Source organism: Neolamprologus brichardi, unplaced genomic scaffold, assembly GCF_056152115.1.
Source record: "Neolamprologus brichardi isolate AB-2024 unplaced genomic scaffold, ASM5615211v1 NODE_ptg000038l+_length_1369362_cov_1, whole genome shotgun sequence".
NCBI classification, from domain to species: domain Eukaryota; kingdom Metazoa; phylum Chordata; class Actinopteri; order Cichliformes; family Cichlidae; genus Neolamprologus; species Neolamprologus brichardi.
In genome coordinates, this window is record NW_028270040.1 from 81,070 (window position 1) to 104,057 (window position 22,988).

General features: G+C 44.6%; 1 protein-coding gene across 2 annotated transcripts; it reads right to left on the reverse strand.

The window, feature by feature from the left end:
* Nucleotides 1-4,508: 4,508 nt before the first annotated feature.
* On the reverse strand, nt 4,509-22,798 carry ccdc57 (coiled-coil domain containing 57). 2 transcript variants are annotated; one of them, XM_006801628.3, is made up of 13 exons: nt 22,689-22,798; nt 18,017-18,089; nt 16,009-16,167; nt 15,732-15,894; nt 14,371-14,463; nt 9,245-9,443; nt 8,942-9,088; nt 8,687-8,766; nt 8,360-8,582; nt 7,513-7,613; nt 7,148-7,273; nt 6,811-6,901; nt 4,509-5,576 (listed from the first exon to the last, which is right to left on the reverse strand). In XM_006801628.3, the coding sequence occupies exons 2-13, from the start codon at nt 18,058-18,060 to the stop codon at nt 5,371-5,373; spliced, it is 1,632 nt and encodes a 543-aa protein (XP_006801691.2). In that variant the 5' UTR covers nt 18,061-18,089; nt 22,689-22,798; the 3' UTR covers nt 4,509-5,370. The 2 variants fall into 2 exon arrangements, with proteins under 2 accessions (XP_006801691.2, XP_087693134.1); XM_087837008.1 differs by lacking the exon at nt 22,689-22,798 and adding an exon at nt 22,124-22,249.
* Nucleotides 22,799-22,988: the final 190 nt, after the last annotated feature.

The window sequence follows — 22,988 nt, forward strand, 5'->3', positions numbered from 1 at the left end:
ACACAGCTCAGCAAAGGACACACCTGACCTGTGTGTCCCACCGTGACCTGTGTGTCCCACCTGACCTGTGTGTCCCACCTGCAGCCTCAGAAGCCAGAGCAGGTCTCACTGGAGCGCGTGCTCCGGTCCTGCTGATCCAGTCTGCTTGGCAAATATCCTCAGGCAGGATTTACTCATCCATCGGAGTGTGTGTGTGTGAGTGAGTGTGTGAGAGTGTGAGAGTGTGTGTGTGTCTGTGTGTGTGTGTGTGTGTGTGTCTGTGTGTGTGTCTGTGTGTGAATGTGAGTCAATGTGTGAGTGTGTGTGTGAGTGTGTGAGAGTGTGACTGCTATATAAAAACAGGTGCCTTCAGCAGGTGTAGGTCTGTGGATGGATGATGGCTCAGGTACAGCTCGTGTTCATGTCACACCCACAGTAAAGCCTGTCTGTGGATCCTCAGGGCTGCCTGACAAAGTGCCCTTGGGCAAAACGCTCAAGCTGAATCTGCATCCATGTGAGTGCTGCAGGCAGTGATACAAGCACTCAGAGTTCAGGTGTGTCTCGCTGTCACGCAGCATTCACCTGTGTGTCCCTATACCAGTGCTGCCACACAGGAGATCCTGATGATGGTTCACTTTGTATCGATACACTTTGTGCACTTTGTGTACTTCACAGATCAGCGTTTCCCAGGTTTCCCACAGATACTATGATAATATGATGAAAGTGAAGGGGACAGTCCCAAACAACACAGTGGGTCAGTGTCAAAATTAGCAGTGTGTAACACCTGTTTGCTATCTGGGAATATCAGGAATAAAAGGACGGACAAAGGTTTACTGAGAGGTGAGAGGACATGTGGCAGCTGATATCATAGGGCGCATATGAAATATGGTCTCCAGCACTTATAAAATCTCTATCCCAGGGGAGAAACGCACTTCCTGTTTCAATTCAATTCAATTCAATTTTATTTATATAGCGCCAAATCACAACAAAAGTCACCTCAAGGCGCTTCATAGATACAGAGAAAAACCCAACAATCATATGACCCCCTATGAGCAGCACTTTGGTGACAGTGGGAAGGAAAAACTCCCTTTTAACAGGAAGAAACCTCAAGCAGAACCAGGCTCAGGGAGGGGCGGGGCCATCTGCTGTGATTGGTTGGGGTGAGAGAAGGAAGACAGGATAAAGGACATGCTGTGGAAGAGAGACAGAGGTTAATAACAGATATGATTCAATACAGAGAGGTCTGTTAATACATAGTGAGCGAGAAAGGTGACTGGAAAGGAAAAACTCAATGCATCATGGGAATCCCCGGCAGCCTACATCTATTGCAGCATAACTAAGGGAGGATTCAGGGTCACCTGGTCCAGCCCTAACTATATGCTTTAGCAAAAAGGAAAGTTTTAAGCCTAATCTTAAAAGTAGAGATAGTGTCTGTCTCCCGAATCCAAACTGGAAGCTGGTTCCACAGAAGAGGGGCCTGAAAACTGAAGGCTCTGCCTCCCATTCTACTTTTAAATACTCTAGGAACAACAAGTAGGCCTGCAGAGCGGGAGCGAAGTGCTCTAATAGGGTAATATTGTACTACAAGGTCATTAAGATAAGATGGGGCCTGATTATTTAAGACCTTGTATGTGAGGAGCAGGATTTTGAATTCAATTCTGGATTTAACAGGAAGCCAATGAAGGGAAGCCAAAACAGGAGAAATATGCTCTCTCTTTCTAGTCCCTGTCAGTACTCTTGCTGTAGCATTTTGGATTAACTGAAGGCTTTTCAGTGAGTTTTTTGGACTTCCTGATAATAATGAATTGCAGTAGTCCAGCCTGGAAGTAATAAATGCATGAACTAGTTTTTCAGCGTCACTCTGAGACAGGATATTTCTAATTTTAGAGATGTTGCCCAAATGGAAGAACGCAGTCTTACATATTTGTTTAATATGTGCGTTGAAGGACATGTCCTGGTCAAACATGACTCCAAGGTTCCTCACAGTGTTACTGGAGGCCAAGGTAATGCCATCCAGAGTAAGAATCTGGTTAGATACCATATTTCTAAGCTTTTCAGCGCCGAGTACAATGACCTCAGTTTTATCTGAGTTAAGAAGCAGAAAGTTAGTGGCCATTCAAGTCTTTATGTCTTTAAGACATTCCTGCAGTTTAACTAATTGGTGTGTGTTATCTGGCTTCATGGACAGATAGAGCTGGGTGTCATCTGCATAGCAGTGAAAATGTATGCTATGTCTTCTAATGATGCTGCCTAGGGGAAGCATGTATAATGTAAACAGAATTGGTCCTAGCACTGAACCCTGTGGAACTCCATAATTAACCTCAGTGTGTGAAGAGGACTCTCCATTTACATGCACAAATTGGAGTCTATTAGATAGATATGATACAAACCACTGCAGTGCAATACCTGTAATACCTACAGCATGTTCTAATCGCTCTAATAGGATATTATGGTCGACAGTATCGAACGCTGCACTGAGGTCTAGCAGGACAAGCACAGAGATGAGTCCACTGTCAGAGGCCATAAGAAGATCATTTGTAACCTTCACTAAAGCTGTTTCTGTGCTGTGATGAACTCTGAAACCTGACTGAAACTCTTCAAATAAACCATTCCTCTGCAGATGATCTGTTAGCTGTTTGACAACTACTCTTTCAAGGATTTTTGATATGAAAGGAAGGTTGGAGATTGGCCTATAATTAGCTAAGACTGCTGGGTCTAGAGATGCTTTTTGAGTAAAGGTTTAACTGCAGCCACCTTGAAGGCCTGTGGTACATAGCCGATTATTAGAGATAGGTTGATCATATATAAGATCGAAGAATTAATCAATGGCAGGACTTCTTTGAGCAGTTTTGTAGGAATGGGGTCTAAAAGACACGTTGATGGTTTGGAGGAAGTAATTATTGAAGTTAACTCAGAAAGATCGATTGGAGAAAAAGAGTCTAACTTAACATCAATGGAACTAAGAGTAGCTGTAGATAATATTACATCTGCGGGATGATTATTGGTAATTTTTTCTCTAATGATAAAAATTTTATTTGTGAAGAAGTTCATGAAGTCATCACTAGTTAACGTTAAAGGGATGGTTGGCTCAAAAGAGCTCTGACTTTTTGTCAGCCTGGCTACAGTGCTGAAGAGAAACCTGGGGTTGTTCTTATTTTCTTCAATCAGTGATGAGTAGTAAGCTGTTCTGGCTTTGCGGAGGGCTTTCTTATAAAGCAACAAACTATTTCTCCAGGCTAAATGATGATCCTCTAAATTTGTGACAAATTTAGAGTGATTTCCTCTCCAGATTACGAGTCATCTGCTTTAGGGTACGTGTTTGAGAATTATACCACGGGGTCAGGTACTTCTGATTAGAGACCTTAGTTTTCACTGGAGCTACAGTATCCAGAGTCGTACGTAGTGAGGAGGTGAAATTATTAACAAGATAATCGACCTCTGTTGGGGTAGCGTTCAGATAGCTGCTCTGCTCTGTGTTGGTACAGGGCATTGACGATGATAACAGTGGCTGGATTATATTCTTAAACTTAGTTACAGCGCTTTCAGAAAGACATCTACTTTGATAAAGGCCACTCTCCACTGCTGCGTAATCAATTATTGTAAATGTAAATGTTATCAAGAAATGATCAGACAGGAGAGGGTTTTCAGGAAACACTGTTAAATGTTCAGTTTCTATGCCATATGTTAAAACAAGATCTAGAGTGTGATTAAAGTGGTGGGTGGGTTCTTTTACATTTTGAGAGAAACCAATTGAGTCTAATAACAGATTAAATGCCATGTTGAGGCTGTCATTTTTAGCATCAACATGGATGTTAAAATCACCCACAATAATTATTTTATCTGAGCTCAGAACTAAATCAGATATAAAGTCTGAGAAATCAGACAGAAACTCTGTGTAAGGCCCAGGTGGACGATAGATGATAACAAGTAAGACTGGTTTCTGAGTTTCACAGCTGGGGTGGACAATGTTAAGCATCAGGCTTTCAAATGAATTAAAAGTCTGTCTTGGTCTTTCATTAATTAATAGACTGGTGTGAAAAATTGCTGCCACACCGCCCCCTCGACCTGTTTCTCCACAACATGTAACCGGAGTGGGTTTCTGAACCTGAGGAGAAACAGCTGCTCGTGTTTCAGAAAGAAGCTGCCTGTAGATTTGATCATGTGTCTGTTAAACCATGAAGACAGAGTGTTTAGAGTTCACCACAGCAAGTTGTTTTATTTCCATGCAAACCTGTCAGTGATCGTTTCTGTCACAGACACGTCTGCTCTGATCCACACCCACAGTGTACGCTGATGACCCAGCTGATCTCTGTGGTAAAGCAGAGACATGTTTGAAGCTGCTCGTGTGGAAGCGTGGTCTGCTGCAACAGTGTTTGTGTGCGACTGTCCTCGTGTGCAGAGACGGATGAACAGCAGAGAGAATTACACAGGACAAAACCTGAAACCTCCCACTACAAGGACATGAAGATGTACTGAAGGACAACCAGACTGGAACAATGATGGGGACACATTTTAAGAGTAAAGGATTTATTCATGAGTACGTGACTTTATGTTGGAGTTCTTACCCACTGATCAGTGTTACTTCCTCAGGTTGGTTGACTCTAGTTTAGCTTCAGGTTTATTAGTTTCCTCCACGTGTCTTTACCTTTTTGTCCATGGTTCTTTGTGTCTGTGTCAGTGTTACGTTTCCTGTTTTATTTTGACAGTCCCTTACTGTGGCTCTGTCCAGCTGTGTCCCCCGTGGTGTCCACTCTGCCTCGTCCCCTCGTGTGTTTAAGGCCTCGTGCTGTTTGCTCCTGTGTGTTCTGTGTCTCTGTAGTTCCTTCAGGTATTGGATCTGACAGAGTGAGAGCGCAGCAGTAAAATCATGAATATTCCTCCCTGAAACTCTCACGTTCAACACGTTTGATTTCTGTTCAGCTTTTTGCTGGTCAGGGTTAGTTTTCTCCTTCTGCTGCGGTGACAAACAATCACATCTTATCCAGTGTAACCTGTTTGTTGTATTGCTTCATTGTCGGTCAGTCATAGTTGTCCTGTTGTGTTATTCGAGTTCTGCTTCCTGCTCAGTTTGATGGACTCTGTGGTTCAGTTTCAGCTTCAGGTTTTTGGTCCCTTGAGTGTTTCTCATCCGTCCTGTCTCTGTCTCGTCTGTCTCTGTCTCGTCTGTCTCTGTCTCGTTTGTCTTTGTCTTTGTGTTCATGTTTACTGTGAGTGTTCTTGTGTTTGTGGCTTGTTTCCTCCCTTGCTGATGTGTGTTTGCTGTTGTTTCATCAGAGTCTTGTTCCCTTCCTTGTCCCACTCTTCTCTCTTTGTTGTCCGTGATGCTCGTGTGTTACTCCCAGTGTGCCAGCTGCTGGGAGCTCTGGTCTGGGCTGGTCCTCTGCGTCCATCTCAGTCTTTAACGTTGTAGTTTCTGATCTTGCTGATCCTGGCAGGGACTGCAGGTCTGTTGGTCCTAGTAGTGCTCGGCAGTGTTTTAGACTGGCTCCTGCTTTGCTGGGCCTCAGTCTGGGGCTGGCTGGGAATCACACCACTACCGTGCACCATCATCTGGACTCCAGAGCCAGCAGACTGTCTGCTCCTGAGCCCACGTTCACCTTTTGGAGAGACAAAAGAAGTTGACTTAGAGCTGTTTCATTTGCTGAATTCAGATCCAAAAACACACCAACCTGCACCGACACGTCACTGCGACTCGCTGCAGTGACGTGTCGGTGCAGGTTGGTCCAGAGCAGGTTGGTCCAGAGCAGGTTGGTCCAGAGCAGGTTGGTCCAGTGCAGGTTGGTCCAGTGCAGCCTGATAATGCGTGCCACGTCTATGATCTATAAACTGTTCAAAGACATCATAACTGCCACGAGTCTCAACCAGCTGTTCATTACCTGGTTTGGTTACAGATGTGTATTTATGACATGTGTGCTCAGCTAAAGTGATGCTTCCCATATATGGCAGACATTCATCATCATGACTGAAATGAGCTGTCAGGGCTGAACTGAAGGAGATAAACGGTAAGTGGACGCGTTCTTATTTAGCGCTGTTCTGCTGTAACTCAGTGCTTTCTGCAGTCTCCTCCATCCACACAGCCACTTTAAGGACTTTCTATCTAACATTCACGGAGCAACTTGGGCCCAGCCTGCTGCCCAGTGATATTTCACATGCGGACTGGAGACGACCTGCTGGATGGACAAGAAGATTTGTGGCTGTGGTCCGAGTTAGAGATGGTCTGTAGCTCGATGTGTCCGTACTTCCTGCTCATCGTGACCTCCTCTACCTGCTGAACCTCCCAGAAATATTGGCTCAAATAAGCCATCAGTCTCAGAGTTCACTGTTGGATGTCGGTAAAGACAGACTCACGTTTCTCCCACAGTGGAACTTTCACACAAGAAAGCAGCACTGTTGCTTTAGCAGCTCTCACAGACATCTCTAACTCATCGCTGCCTTTATCAACACACAAACTTTGTGCTTTGTTTTTCTGGTTTCACAATTATTGACTGCTATGATGCCAATCACTGCAACTCAGCTTTATCTGGTTGGGAAATTGTTCCCTGGAGCGCTGACAGTACGAGGCCACACGTTGAGCAACAGCTGATCTGTCGCTGACACTGGGAGCAGAGTTTATTCCAGTAACAGAGTAACTGTACTTATGATCACAAACTAGATACAAAATGAGAAAATGAATGTTTGTGGTGCTGATACTGGCTGTGGACACTCAGTGCTCTGACTACGCTACAGTGATGTGCACAGACTGCGAGTTCACAGGTTCTTTATACCGACTCGTCTCCTCACAGCGCTGGCCTGCAGGTACAGATAAGCGCATCGTGGGGAGGATGTGGATACCTTCTGAGTCCGTAAGTCCACGATCCAGCGTGTCCCACAGCATCGTTAATGAGCACAGCGATTCATGCGACACAGTCCTGGACGAGTGCAGCTGTGAGCGTGAAGAAGAAGAAGAGTTATTTTACACTACAGCTGTGTGAATCACACATTTACTCCTCTGATGTTTACTCCTTCATTAATATATACACACAAACGTGTGCGTGCATTTACAGTATACAGCATTAACCACAGGCCATTCAGGAACCTCAACATAACAAGCATGTTGGAGGAGAACACGTCCATCCATGCAGGGAGTGAACAGGCCAGCTGGGCTTGGCTGTGCATTAATGCATCTCACCTCAGACGTGTCTCTGGGTTTGAGCCCACAGCAAGTGTTTGCAGTCCCTTTGAAGGAAGCCTGGCTCTTTGTTGGTGGGATGTGCTGTTCAGCAGCAGCTCTCTGCATCAGTGCATACTGCAGCTCCTGATGGCACAAACACACTGACACTGTGCAGCACAGACACGGACGTGCTCTTATAAAGTAAAGCAGATACTTCCCCTCAAGTAAAAACCTTTAATTTGAACACATTTGCACAAAGCGCAGCCTGCACTCATGTGTCAGTGTGATACTGAGGGACGGCATTTGTATCCATTTCAAATGACACCTACAGCAAAGTAACACATTCAAACCTGCTGGAGACGAGGGCGTTGTTGAGCAGATACCTGAGTGGTGAGCTGGTACTGCAGCTGTTCCACAGCAGAGAGGCGGCCATGGTGGTCTGCTAGTTTCTCTGTGGGGGTGTCCTTCTCCAGCCCCCCCGGTGCTGTTGGACACACAGAGATATGTAAGGACCTCTGACTGCTGAGTCTGTCTGCAAACACAGAATCTATCATCCGCCTGTGGAAACAAACACCACACATGCTAATAATAGTCCATACGTGTAGAGTCCGAATCACTTTTCTTTCTATGTAACTTTTCCCACTGCAGCCCCACACAGCACTGCTCTGTCTGAATCCATCCAGTAATAAAACAGCACGTTTTACACATGTGATATAGGTGTGACTCCAACATCCTGGGACTCTAAATGCTTTTGCTGTCGTTTGCTGTCTCCTCAAAAAGGCCCTGAGCTGTCTTACATTCCTAAAAGGAGGAAACAGCAGGAAAACTCACGTCAGTGCCAACAGGAACTGAATAAAAGAAGGCTAACTGGTCAGGTGGAGTGATGTCAGACTGAGAGGATGACGATCAGGTACGTGCTGCTCCTAACTGTGTGATTTCACCTGCAGTATCTGAACTCACAGGTGCTCACATTCCTTCTCTAAAGGAAACTTCATTGTGTCCTTTATTGCCTCCTTTAGCATACGATTAGCATTCTTTACAACAGGAGAGTAAATAAGCGACACACCATCCGACTATTCTCAAGAGGAAACGTGTGACTGTGCAGGTCCAGTTTGATGTTGTGCTGCCAGCGTCTCAGTTTGTCCTTAAACTCATTTATGCTTCCAGTGAACTGGGCTGCAGGCTCCCAGCACAGCCTCCCTGTGTGCAGTGACGGGTGTGTAACTCTACCCTGCCGTCCGGCGGCGGCGATCTGGGCACGGAGGCGGTTGCCCAGCGCTATCAGCTGCTGTTTCTCTCTGCTCAAACGGGCGATGCAGGACGCCGCCTGCTTCAGCCTGACGCGAAGGAGCTGGGGGTCGTTTTTAGCAGGATGGACGCTCTTAGACACGCCACACATCAGAGCTGCTTTCACGTACTTGCTGTCTCCTTGGAGCTGCGGCACCAGTGTCCTCTGAAAAGATGATGATGAAACCATTTTGTGCTTTCTAACAGTGATGGGTTAAGCAGATCAGTGGCTCCACCTCCTCTGACAGATCAATAAACCTCCTGTAGTACCTGCTGCGTGATGTCATTGGAAGCTGACTCCACACGTGTCACAGCGGGACGCCTGCCACGTTTATCCAGACACGAACCACCTGAGGAGCACGGCACAAATATGATGCAGTGATGTGAGGGAGACGAACATGTTCAGCAGCCACAAACACGTCTGCTGCTTAACGCCTCGTGTTCCTCTCTGTCATCTACAGTGTTTGTGTTAGCTGACGTGATGTTTTTGGGTCATATGGAGGAAATTAACAGTATGAATAATACCAGCTGGATTTCCAGGCTGTGATCTGCCTGGATCGATGTGTTGTGAGTCCTCCGTGGCTGAAGCTAGGCCTGACAGTCCACCTCCTCGCTGCTCCTCGAGGGGCTTACCTGACAGGTGCACCTCCTGCTCCACAGGCTGACGGCAGTCTGAGGCCAGTTTTACAGAGAAGGAGTGTTAAAGTTTAGCTTAACACTCAGATTATGCACAGCTATTATTTTATCTTAGCATTTTGGGTTTGTGTGTGTAGTTTGTCACAGTGATGCAGAAACTCATCGAGGTTTGTATACAGAGCCAGACAGCACCTGCTGTGTCGCCTTTGGAGGCTGAAGATTCCTGATACGCAGGTTGCACTGGTGCCTCAGCATGAGGTAAGACTAGAAGATGGCCGAGACCCTCCATGTCCTTTCTCATCTGGGTAACCACAGCACGCAGGGCGCCGTTCTGCTCCTGTAGACGCCGGATCTCCACCGATGCCAGAGAATCCACCTTTGGAGTGAGACCCTGTGGATTTAGACAGTTTTGTGTCGTGTAAGTGATGTTTCACAGGAAGAAGAACAGGAATTGGAAATTTGCATTATTGTGTGTTGAATGTTCAGATAAAAAATACACAAAACGATGAGACTGCACTGAGGTCTAGAAGGACAAGCACAGAGATGAGTCCACTGTCAGAGGCAGAAGATCATTTGTAACCTTCACTAAAGCTGTTTCTGTGCTGTGATGAACTCTGAAACCTGACTGAAACTCTTCAAATAAACCATTCCTCTGCAGATGATCTGTTAGCTGTTTGACAACTACTCTTTCAAGGATGTTTGATATGAAAGGAAGGTTGGAGATTGGCCTATAATTAGCTAAGACTGCTGGGTCTAGAGATGCTCAGTCATCAGTGATGTACAGGACAGTAAATTACTGCCACCTTGTGGCCACAGCAGAAATGAGCCTCTGTGAAAGTCACCCCAGTGATTCTGACAGATGTCCCACTTTAATAATCACATGCACCCTCAGATGGTGTATTCAAACCCAGGACCTTCTTGCTGTGAGGTTAATCACTGCACCACCGTGCAGCCCTTCTATTAGCTTCTTGTATTCATCTGAAAGTCCCATCATCATAATGAGCCAGCATGTTGTAGGCAATGAGAGCACGGCAGAAATCAATAGCAACACTACCGCTATCCAAGCTGAGCCACCGGCGTGGCTGAAACCCAGGGATCCAGCTCACCGGAGGCGTCTCAGCGCTCCTCAAAGAGGTGTTTTGGCTTGACAGGGAAAGATCTCGTCGTAGTCTGACTCAACGGAGACCCGGGGATACCCCACGAGTTATCATTGCTAAATCAAACAGCAAAGGAGATACGGCGGACATCCTCAGGAGTGTGCGCAGAGGTAAACTAATCGCCATATTCCCCGACGGCCAGCGTGGCGAAAGCCAGGGCAGCTTTCACCGCGTGAGGAAGATACTCCACGATAGCCCGGGAGTCCACATCCTGTACCCTGCCAGATTTCATGTCTCTTACAACAACGTTGAAAAAGAGTTTGTGGATGCTGCCAAAGCCATGGATTATGTCAAGGAAAACATACTTTCTTCAGCAGGTGGTGATGATGATGGTCTTATCTCCTGGACCGAGGTGGAGGTAACTCAGAGTTCTTTATGTCAGTAAGCTACATCACAGCGCTCAGTTAGTCGTGCAGGCCTGAGATCCACTATTGTTCTAGCAGACAGCACTGATGTTGGTTGCACTGAGACTGCTCGCAGCAATTTTCCCCAAACTTCAGTTCATCATCATATGAAGACGTCTAAACTTGAGTTAGCTGCATTCGAGGACTTGTTGTCTTGTTGTTGTCTGACCTGCTCAGGTCCCTTGTTCTCCCGGGGATCATTTGATGGGTAAAAAACTTGTACAAGGTGCTTTATATATTCGTTTTTGGTTTGTTGGTTTGTCCTATGCTAAGCAAAAACCTCGGGTCATTATGGAGCTCAAAATTACTTATGCTCCCAGATATCTGTCGAACTTCACTCTAAAGAGTTAAGATGGATTTGCTTAAAGTCACAAGTTATAATGTCAAAGGCCTCCACAGCCCCGTTAAAAGAGGTAATACTAGGTCAGCTACAAAGTTTCAATTGTCACATAGCTTTTTTATCTGATGTTGAACATGACAAGCTAAAACGGTCGTGGGCACAACAAGTGTTTTAGTCATCTAACAAATCTGGCAGGAAAAGAGGGGCGGCTATCCTAGTACACAAACACATACATGTGTGTACGTGTTTGTGTACATACATATAAAGACCCAGATGGAAGGTACATTATGGTCAATGGCTCCATCGATGGAGTATTGGTTTCTCTCTTCAATATTTATGCCCCTGATGAGGACGAGCCAAATGTTTAATGTTCTGGTATTTTACTGCTTGGAGTGATTTTGACTGTCTCGTCACCTCACATGGACAAACAACCAAGCTCTAAACATCATGTGTCTCACATGAGCAAAGCTCTAAAACACTTAACAACTGAACTGGGACCAACTGATGTTTGGAGAAATAGGTTTCCTAGAGTCAGGGGTTATACTTCTTACTGGCATAGACATGCATCCTATTGCAGGATAGATTTATTTTTTACCTCCAAAACAGAAGAACATAGAATTACTCTATCTGACCATGCACCGCTATCACTCTCATGGGACTTAGGACTGACACCAAAACTAAAACTTTGGCCTTGCTCCTAAATGATAGTCAGTTTTGTGAGTTCATACATACTGAATTAAATATTTATTTAGAATTGAACACAACTCCGGAGATATCGCCCGTAACTCTATCAGATTGCACCAAGGCATACATTAGAGGTTGGATAATATGATTTGCAAGTGCCAGAAAAAAAGGGTGGTGTGAATTGGAGGCCAAAATAAGGCACCTCGAGCAACAACACACAAACACCACAGACAGCCGACGAGCTGTCCGATCTGAAAGTGCTGCGTAGTGAGATTAATAGTTTAATTAACAAAAAAATTGAGGGCAATTTAAGATTCATTAAACAAAAGTATTATGAACAAGGTATTAGGGCTGGTAGATTGCTGGCAATAAGACTCAGGAAACAGCAATCCTGTAATATGGTCCAAAAGCTGAGATCGAATCAAACCTTAATTACTAAACCAAACCAAAATGGTTGCTTTGCCAATTTTTTCGAGTCATTATATAAAAATTCAGATACATGCAAGGATGACAATACACTGTCTGACTTAGAATAGATCAATCTAAGAACACTGCGAATCGGTAGCAAAAGAGTTAGATCAACCAATCAGGAACAAGACATTTTGCAGGTGATTTCAAACCTTAAAACTAAAACAAGTCCTGCCCTGATGGTTTTATTAATCATAAAGACTTTAAGGAAAAAGTCGCCCCCTTATTACTAAAAGCTTACCCCTGCGCTCCAAGCAGAAGGAAATTGGGTTAAGGCTGCTGACCTTTGCAAGCGCCATCTTACCCTTTCGACCATACGTACATGACACAAACATCACAGGTCAGAGAGGTATAACTATGGAAAATGCACAACATGAGGAAAGACGAGGAGAAAAAAGAACTCCGCCCGGACTAAGCTGGGAAAACCACCTCAGCACGTGGCTACACACTGAGAAGACAACATGATCATGTTCTCTAACATTTCACTTAAGATGTGCATATGGGGGAATGGACAAGGGTCACACTAAAGATTTGGTGTAGAATCAAACAAACATTTGGTCCAAAAGAAGTTTTAATTGTATCAAGTTTCCAACCTGTAGGGTTTTTGTCCTGTTATGGAAGACCCTGGCTTCAGAGCATGGTCAAATAACGGGCTTCATAAACTTTGTCATGTTGTGAGGAATGGGCACCTGAGCTCAACAGCTGAGAGGTCAGTTTCTACAGAGCCTTCTGATGACATGGTCCAAAAAATAAATAAATTGTGGCCACAAAATACTATTTCGTGGGCACGAAACACTTGCCCGATAACCGTGATCCTTCAGGCCCTTGCAGTTGGTTGACAATAAAATCTATCCCAGCGTCCAGGTCGTACTTACGTCTGTAAAGCAACTGGGCTCTCAGGATCCTGTTTTAACGTCTCTCCGTAATAATGGTTCCTTGCATTGCAGGCTTTTCAAAATGCATTTGTAGCTCATTCCCAGCCTAAAATAAAACTCAATCATACTGTCTCTGTCCACAGTGTATAGGTTTAGCCTACTCTTATGTCTCTACGCAGCTGTCCAGGATCGTATCAATATGATGTGCGCACGTCATCTATTTCGTTGGCACAAATGCGTAATTCGTTGCCACGTTTTACCCAATTCATGCCCACAAATGAGCATTTCGTGCCCACGTTATACTATTTCGAGGGCACGAAGTAGTATTTTGTGGCCACAATTTATTTATTTTTGGGACCATGTCATCAGAGGGGCTCCGGAAGTTTCAGCTTCCTTCTTCTGACTTTTTTTTTAGATTTTTGCAGCTAAGAAGTTTTTTGACAAAACATAAAGACTGGAGGCAAGTTTGGAGCCCTCACCCATCGAGGAAATATCTCTAAAATATTTCACAGTAATTCCTCCCCAAAATTGATTAGTAATTTCTATCATGCATTTATGAGTTTTAATACAAGTGCAACTTTGGATATTAAGGCCAGGTGGGAAGCTGAGACTGGCACTCAAATCTCAGAGGAGACTTGGGACGAAGAGTTCAGTGAGGGTCATCTGGTGACTAATTGTGGGCTGTGGAGAGAATTTAAAGGAAGGTGGTCATTAGATGTTTTAGACCCCAGACATCGTTGCTAAAATGAACCAACTCCTGACACTTGTTGGTGAAATTGTGGTTCTCACTTAGGAACCCACTCACACATATTCTGGTCATGTCCATTAGCTCTGTTTGGAAGGACGTATCTAAAGCTCTCAATAGTTTCCCAACAACCGTTAACAAAAGACCAACAGTTAGCCTTGTTAGGAGTACTACCCAATGGTTTTACAGGAAACAATAAAGAGCTCTTGAGAATCCTGCTTACAGCAGCACTAAAGTGTATCATCATAAATGGTTAAATCTTGATTGATAAAGTAAGAGAGGTTTATCAGATGGAGGGAATAACACATGCTCTGCAGATGCAGAGAGGATATGATGACCCATACATGCTTGTTGTTTCAATAATCCAGCAGAGGTTCATTTATTGCTACTAAGATCACCACGTCTTATTAATATTATGTGAAGTTTTTTTAAATGTAACTTCTACATTGCTGCCCCGTTCCTGTATCTGTTCAGCTTGTGAACATTGACAAATATAAGATGCAAGGTTTAAATTATAATAGAAACTGGGTTTTAAAAAAAGCTGACTGACAGCAGGAGCTCTACTCCAGCACGCTTTGGCTGAGCAGCCAAGCCGTAGACCACGACATAAGACTGATGTTAGTGTGTGGTTAAACATGTGCTCACCTGTACAGCCTGATCTCGCTCCCTGCTAGTGGACTGGAGTAAGACGGTCAGATCATGCAGCCGCTGCTCTCTCTCCACCAGCTCAGCTGTAGCCTGACACATGAAAACTGTGTTACATTCATAAAACATCCTTTGAAACCAGCAGCTCTCCTCTGTCAGTGTGCTGAAACTGAAACAGGTCTTTTTTTTCTCAAAGATTTATTTATTGCTTTTCCAACAACATTTTAACCAACAGGAAGAGAGAGTTCAAATAAAATAAAGGAGAAAATTAATAAAAAAAAAAAAGAATTTGAGTATATAATAGTAATGTATGTACATCATATATGAATAGTGTTAGGGGAACACATAGATATAGTTGTACATACTCTCCCATGTAGATCATTCAGATATTATTACAGGAAAAATATATATATATGTATATAGATAAATAAAACAAAACAAAACAAAATAAAAATAAATAAAACAGGTCACTGCTGGGGGGGGGGGGCGAGCCTGCTGCCATTACCAGCAGGTTTGCTGTGTCTCCCAGCACAGCAGCATGGAGGAGATTCAGGAGACGGGCAGTTACTCTAGGAGAGCTGAGGGGCTGTAGCAGGTCCTGAACCCCTCAGCAGGTCTGCTTCTGCACAGCAATGGGATGACTGGCTCTAGAATACCAGTATGGCAGATCCACCCTGTGTTTTTCACAGGTGAAAGAAGCTTCACCCTGACCACAGGTCACACGTGAATGAAGCTGTGGAGAGCGTTATGCTGCCTGCAACATTGTTACAGACACATCACGTGATGGGGAAGGACATTCATGTAGGGTAAGGACACCCTGATTACATCTTGGGATGAAATCCTTGCACCAGTGTCAGACCCTACACTGGTGCAGTGGGTCCTGATGTAAATTCAGTAGGACACCTCTGGGACATTATGTCGCGAGACACTCCCAGGTTGCACCTCTGACTGTTCAGGAGCTCCATGATGGCCAGATCTGTCATCTCATCAGGAGCATGCCCCGATGTTGTCAGGCAACGTGAGGACCACACAAACTCCTCAGCATCATCTCTAACTGCTACAAAGAAATGTCATCCACACAGACTAGCCTGCTGCTGAATCTCTCTGTAGTCATGTCCATCAGTCAGTCCTTTCATTCCTAACATGACCATCAGTCTGTATCAGCGTAGATCTGTTCTCACCTCTGGTTTTTAAATGACACCTGCTGACATGAACACGCGTGTAACAGAAAACACGTGAGAACAGTCTCTTTTTGCTGTCCTGCAGTGAACTGTCCAGCATCACTGCAGGTATTTCAGTTAGCATTAGTGCTAAAGTGCACAGAGTCTGTTGAATGGGTGGGTTATGTGTGAGCCGCTGACCTGGTCTCTGGCCTCGATCAGGTCTTGTATTAGCTGCTCGTTTGCAAGGTAGTAGTCAACCTTCACATCCTCAAAGCGTCGCTGCCATTCCAGCTCCATCTGCACTCTGTTCTTCTCCAAGACTTTCTCTCTGTTGAGGCCAGCTCTCAGATGCTGTTTGTACCTGACAGGAAATTACAAATACAAAGAGATGAAGCCCATACTCCCTGTTTATTACTGCATCAGGAAGGACCTCCATGGCACTCCCGACTTCGTATTTCTTCTTTCCCCCTCTCACCTTTCAGTCTGTTTCCTGCTGCGCTCCAGCTCCATCCTTAGTGTGGTTTCTCTCTCCTGCAGGCTGATGATTTGTGTGTCTTTCAGGACCATTTCACTGGACACCTGCCTGACGTACCCGTCCCACTGAGTCCACCTTTGTGGCTGCTCTGTGTGAAGCCTTTGAAAATGCAGACAGAATAAGACTAGTACTTAAAATATGGGCTATTATATTTTATATGTGATATTGCTGTGTGTTGGACTGAGCCTTTGGGCGCATGGCGAGAAAAGGTGGCTGAGGAGGAGGACGTAAAATGAAATGCTGCTGTGAGAGACAGGAAGCTAATCCAGACACGCCCACACGTCAGAGTCACTGTGATTAAAGCTCATGTGAGGATTTTAGCAGCTATGGTATCAGTTTCAAAATCCTAGGTCACTTCCTCGTTGAGTATTCATAATTCAATTCAGTTTAGTTTTATTTATATAGCGCCAAATCACAACAGCAGTCACCTCAAGGCGCTTCATAGATACAGAGAAAAACCCAACAATCATATGACCCCCTATGAGCAGCACTTTGGTGACAGTGGGAAGGAAAAACTCCCTTTTAACAGGAAGAAACCTCCAGCAGAACCAGGCTCAGGGAGGGGCGGGGCCATCTGCTGTGATTGGTTGGTGTGAGAGAAGGAAAACAGGATAAAGACATGCTGTGGAAGAGAGACAGAGGTTAATAACAGATATGATTCAATGCAGAGAGGTCTGTTAATACATAGTGAGTGAGAAAGGTGACTGGAAAGGAAAAACTCAGTGCATCATGGGAATCCCCCGGCAGCCTACATCTATTGCAGCATAACTAAGGGAGGATTCAGGGTCACCTGGTCCAGCCCTAACTATATGCTTTAGAAAAAAGGAAAGTTTTAAGCCTAATCTTGAAAGTAGAGATAGTGTCTGTCTCCCGAATCCAAACTGGAAGCTGGTTCCACAGAAGAGGGGCCTGAAAACTGAAGGCTCTGCCTCCCATTCTACTTTAAATACTCTAGGAACAACAAGTAGGCCTGCAGAGCGAGAGCGAAGTGCTCTAATAGGGTGATATGGTACTACAAGGTCATTAAGATAAGATGGGCCCTGATTATTTAAGACCTTGTATGTGAGGAGCAGGATTTTGAATTCTGGATTTAACAGGAAGCCAAAACAGGAGAAATCTGCTCTCTCTTTCTAGTCCCTGTCAGGACTCTTGCTGCAGCATTTTGGATTAGCTGAAGGCTTTTCAGTGAGTTTTTTGGACATCCTGATAATAATGAATTACAGTCGTCCAGCCTGGAAGTAATAAATACATGAACTAGTTTTTCAGCGTCACTCTGAGACAGGATATTTCTAACTTTAGAGATGTTGCACAAATGGAAGAAAGCAGTCTTACATATTTGTTTAATATGTGCGTTGAAGGACATATCCTGGTCAAAAATGACTCCAAGGTTCCTCACAGTGTTACTGGAGGCCAAGGTAATGATGAGCTCTGAAACCTGACTGAAACTCTTCAAATAAACCATTCCTCTGCAGATGATCTGTTAGCTGTTTGACAACTACTCTTTCAAGGATGTTTGATATGAAAGGAAGGTTGGAGATTGGCCTATAATTAGCTAAGACTGCTGGGTCTAGAGATGCTTTTTGAGTAAAGGTTTAACTGCAGCCACCTTGAAGGCCTGTGGTACATAGCCGATTATTAGAGATAGGTTGATCATATATAAGATCGAAGAATTAATCAATGGCAGGACTTCTTTGAGCAGTTTTGTAGGAATGGGGTCTAAAAGACACGTTGATGGTTTGGAGGAAGTAATTATTGAAGTTAACTCAGAAAGATCAATTGGATCATAAGAACTTTATTACTTCATTAAACTCAATAGGTGCTGTTTATTCATTTTACTGCTGGTTAGGGTTAAAAACACAGCTGACAAAAACACTGTGACTCCAAAGGCTACGGTGACTCACTGTTATTTCAAATTGAGGTTCTACAGAAGAGTTTGGCTCTGACTTACTTCTTATTGTGGTAGTCTCGCTCCACCTGTAATTTGTCCTCCATCTGTTTCAGCTCATCTCCACTCTTATATTCTGCAACACACACACACACACACACACACACACACACACTTTTACATAGCTTTAAATAACATCACTGAAGTAAAGACAACTCCTACAGTTGCACTGAAGTAAAACTTGTTAATGTAAAGCAACAATCCCCAACAGGCCAAACCCTGGACCATGACAGCAGCACTGCCAAAGTTACACAGTGACTCTGTGTAGTGTGATCTCTCTGGCCTCCAATCACTTCAATAATTAACGGTTAATTCTGTCATTACAGCTGACAGGAATAATAATTAACCCCATGCATGTGTGGTCCTGCTCCGGCCCCTGGGCGTGGTTAGCTATGGTCACTCGCTCCTCAGTCATCCTCACAGCCTGTGGACCACTAACTAGACCCTTCAATCTACAGCTTAAACATACTGTGAAACATATTTTTGCAAATGACATATTTCCTGATATCGTTCTAGAGCCCTGTCCTGGTTTGGGGACTGCATGTTATCTAAACAGGGACAATAGAGGTGCATGGAATCTAGTTTGCAGAGCTTGTTGCATTGAAAATTAAACAATGACATTTAAATATTTAGCAAAACCAATTTGTCTTTCCAGATCCAACGTCTTAGTGTCTATTGATAGCCCACAGACCTCCATTGTTTTCACTAGAGGCAGACGAATGTTTCAAAATGTGTGCAAATAAAGCCAAAGGTATCTGTGTGCACAGGTAACAGCACAGGCAGGTGAGGAAATCTATCTTTTGCAACCTGCCTCCATCCTGTCAGAGCTCACATGTCAAACTGGTGTCATTATGTAACGTTTGATAGAAGCTTGGATGGTGGGCTCAGAGGACAGATAACCACAGTGCTTTTAATATGCATGAAAACACAATGACAATACAGCAGACTGTAACACTGAGCCTGGAGTGACACGCTGTGGACAGACGAGTAACAAACAACGCTTCAACAATGTTGCTGGTTTTTAAAAGCCTTTACATTAAACAATCAATTAGAACATTTTCAGTATTTTCAATGAAAAATGCAAAGACAGCGTGAATTACAGGCTTCAAAGAGAAGTTTAAATCGAGTTCATCATGACAAAGAGAAACATGAAAAGTGCTGATGAGCGTCCCGCTCTGAACAGCCCGACTGCTGCACTGCTCTTACTTCATTATTTCCAACACCAACATTGTTCTGGTGTCACACGTTCACATGTTTTCACATCATCCTTCTCAGAACATGAAACAAATATTCTCACATCATTACAGATTTCTATCAGACATGGAGCCGAAAGCTAGTCTACGTTTAGGAGACAGACAGCTTCTACTTTAAAGATCAGCCTTCAATCGCTCTGATGAAGCCTGGAGTTTGGCTGGGTCAGCTGTCCTGCTATGGCCTCAGGCTGCAGGCCGACTGCCTCCATGCACTGAGCGTTTCCTCTTCACTCACCTGTTTTCACTCATGCATTTCTATAGTTCACCTCTCTGTGCTCTCCTTACTGACGCTGCATCTGTAGGAGGACACTTCCTGTTGAAAGGGACTTCTTTCCTCGCAGTTGTTAGCTCATAGAGGATCATGTGATCGTATTACAAAGAGCCGTGAGATGATTGTTATCATGAGGTGCAGTTTAAATACAATGAAAAAAATGTTTGTTTTAAAGCACAGCTGAGAACTTTTCCACTCCACATGCTTCATGTCCCGCGCCTGCAGCGTGCTACAGCGTGCTACAGCGTTCTACAGCGTGCTACAGCGTGCTACAGCGTGCCCATAACCAGCTCATGTTCTATAAAACCTCGCCTGGTTTAATATCATAAGAGTGACCACAACATCTGTAAAGTACATAACAATAATCATAAATGCAGTCACAGTTTGTTTATATCGACAGCTGCACGACTACAGTCAAGACGATTAATCATTATCAGGATTAAACATATCACTGCTTTCACCTTTGCATTATATAAAGACACAGAGCGCCTCTAAGAAGAAAGATGACCACACACACACACACACACACACACACGCACGCACACACACGCACACACACACACACACACACACACACACACACGCACGCACACACACGCACACACACACACACACACACGCACACACACACACACGCACGCACACACACGCACACACACACACGCACACACACACACACACACCCTAATTGTAATGAAATCACTGTCCTGCTCTTTACACTGTGCCACATGCTTGTTAATTAAAACTTCTCTGCAGACAGGTAAGTTGTTTATTCACCTTGATTGACTCTCCAATAAATGAGAAGCTACAACAGGGATGTCCAAAGTCCAGCCCGGGGGCCAATCATGGCCCTAGGTCTGATTTTTTATGGCCCGCCGCCACAAACAGAATTAATAAAGCGTAATTTCTCTGTCCACCTTATGCTGTCAGCACCATGAGATGCGATGCATGAAAAGGTCAGTAAGTGTTGTTTAAAATGAGGCTGACTGACGTTTCAGGTCCACACAGTTTGATCTTTGTGTTACTCTGTGAATGAAAAGTCGTTTTATTCCGTGAAGGCTTGAATGAACCCGATCTCCATAATTCTTGTGTTATTGAAAATAACGTGAAAAACACCTCTGAGCTGCACACAATCTGCAGCAAACAAAATAAACCATCTTTAACTCCAATCATTAGACCTGCAGGACGGATGTGACTACAACCTGAAGCAAATAACTCGACGTCAGTGAGAAGTGCTCACAGCGGGTCGTTTGGTGGACGGAGTTTCTCTCTGTAGGATCGTTACCTTGCAGCTTGATGTATCTTGAGGCTGCCGCTGTGATTCGGTGCTATAGAAATGGAATTGAACTGAACAGATGATGTTGGGTCTCTTTGAGGATCAAGGTCCTTGTTATGTATCTAACCTGGTTACTCATTCAGAGGATTCCAGGTAACTTCCAGCTCCATGGTGCAGCGAACAATCTCATTAACTCTGTATGAATCATTCAAACACATAAAAAGCCTCTAACTGAAGGAATGAACCAGTGTTGTGTCGACACATAACAGCAGTAAATAAGTAAGCAAACAAAAACTGTATAGAGCCCAGAAGAAGAATGAAACTCACAGTCTTGGCCCTCAAAGCTGGATCGTAGCAGCTGGGTCCTGATAACACTTACAAAAGAATCAATGTCAGATTGTACCTGTTCTACTGTGCTACAACGAGTCTGTTGGAAAAACACTGCATTTGTTCCCATTTCTTTCACTGACTACAAAAAACGCCAAAGAAACAGGAAACAGGGAGAAAACGCTGAAGTACGCCGAATTACACAAGAACACCGCGGCCAGTGACAGCAGGTGTGACAGAGATGAATCCAAATGAGTTCAAATCACTGTCAGTGTGTAGAGAGGAGGTCAGGACAGAGGTCAGAGCATCCAGAGCCCTCTGTAAAAACAGGAGGCTCTGCCAGCGTCTGGGTGGAGGCTCTGGGTGGTGTTGGAGGTCTCATCAGAAATGATGAACACAGATTTTGATCCACCGTGAGACACGTGAAAGACGGGAACAGCTTCATTTTTCACAATGACAGTAATCAGTCACACATTAGCCTCCCCAATGCACCACGTGCCCCACTACAGTACTGCACAGCTACAGTACTACACAGCTACAGTACTACACAGCTACAGTACTACAAAGCTGCAGTACTACATGGCTACAGTACTACACAGCTGCAGTACTACACAGCTACAGTACTACAAAGCTGCAGTACTACAAAGCTGAAGTACTACACAGCTGCAGTACTACATGGCTACAGTACTACAAAGCTGCAGTACTACATGGCTACAGTACTACACAGCTGCAGTACTACACAGCTACAGTACTACAAAGCTACAGTACTACACAGCTGCAGTACTACACAGCTACAGTACTACAAAGCTGCAGTACTACATGGCTACAGTACTACACAGCTGCAGTACTACACAGCTACAGTACCACACAGCTACAGTACTACAAAGCTGCAGTACTACATGGCTACAGTACTACACAGCTGCAGTACTACACAGCTACAGTACTACAAAGCTGCAGTACTACATGGCTACAGTACTACATACCTGCAGTACTACACGGCTGTCCTGGAGTTTCAGCTTCAGAGGTTCAGCTCTGTGACTCTGACTGTTGTTGTGCGCATGTGCTGAACAGCTGGGTGCTGTATGTCATATACAGATTTATGGTGGACACCGTGTTATGGCTCAGCCCTGCTGTCTACGTCACAGTTCATATGAGTAAAAACTGTGTTGGAGGAGTTCAGGGAGGTCACGGGGGGGGGGGGGGCTTTGTCACAGCGTGTGTGGACGATATGAGCACGATAAACCTGCAGTGATGATGACGTCAACAGTAGTGACCAGGGTCTACGCTGACCGATGACGTGCTTCTTTAGCCTGTACTTTAATGATGACGTCAGTGGCTGTTTCCGTCACAGTCGTGGTGCGCAGCCGCAGAGACAAAGTTACAAACGTATAAGTAACTTTTACACTCACAGCGCGCTGTGGCCGGTGCATCACCCCTGCCGCGAGCGCAGAGACAGCCCGGTCCCTGAACCTGCTGTTACCGGATGAAAACAGGAAGTGTAAAGACGTAACGAGCACGCGCTCACACACGCGCCTATCGTTGGGTTACCTTAAACAGCTACGTGCACACCTGCAGGCCTTCATGCGGTCACCGCGTCACAGCTGGCGTGAACTTTTTGGCTTATTTCCCTGCGAGGTATGCGGTTTCCATGGAAACCGTGCGTCGGCTAAATTGCTCCGCGGCTACAGCGATGACATGGTTCCTGTTTACTGCTGTGGGTTCAAGACTGTGCGATGTTGTGTTTGGTATGAGATGACAGATGAGGACAGTGCAGCACGGACTTCGTCTTCTTCTACAAGCGACAGCTCGGAAGTCCCATTACAATAATACATATAACAGTCATGTGAT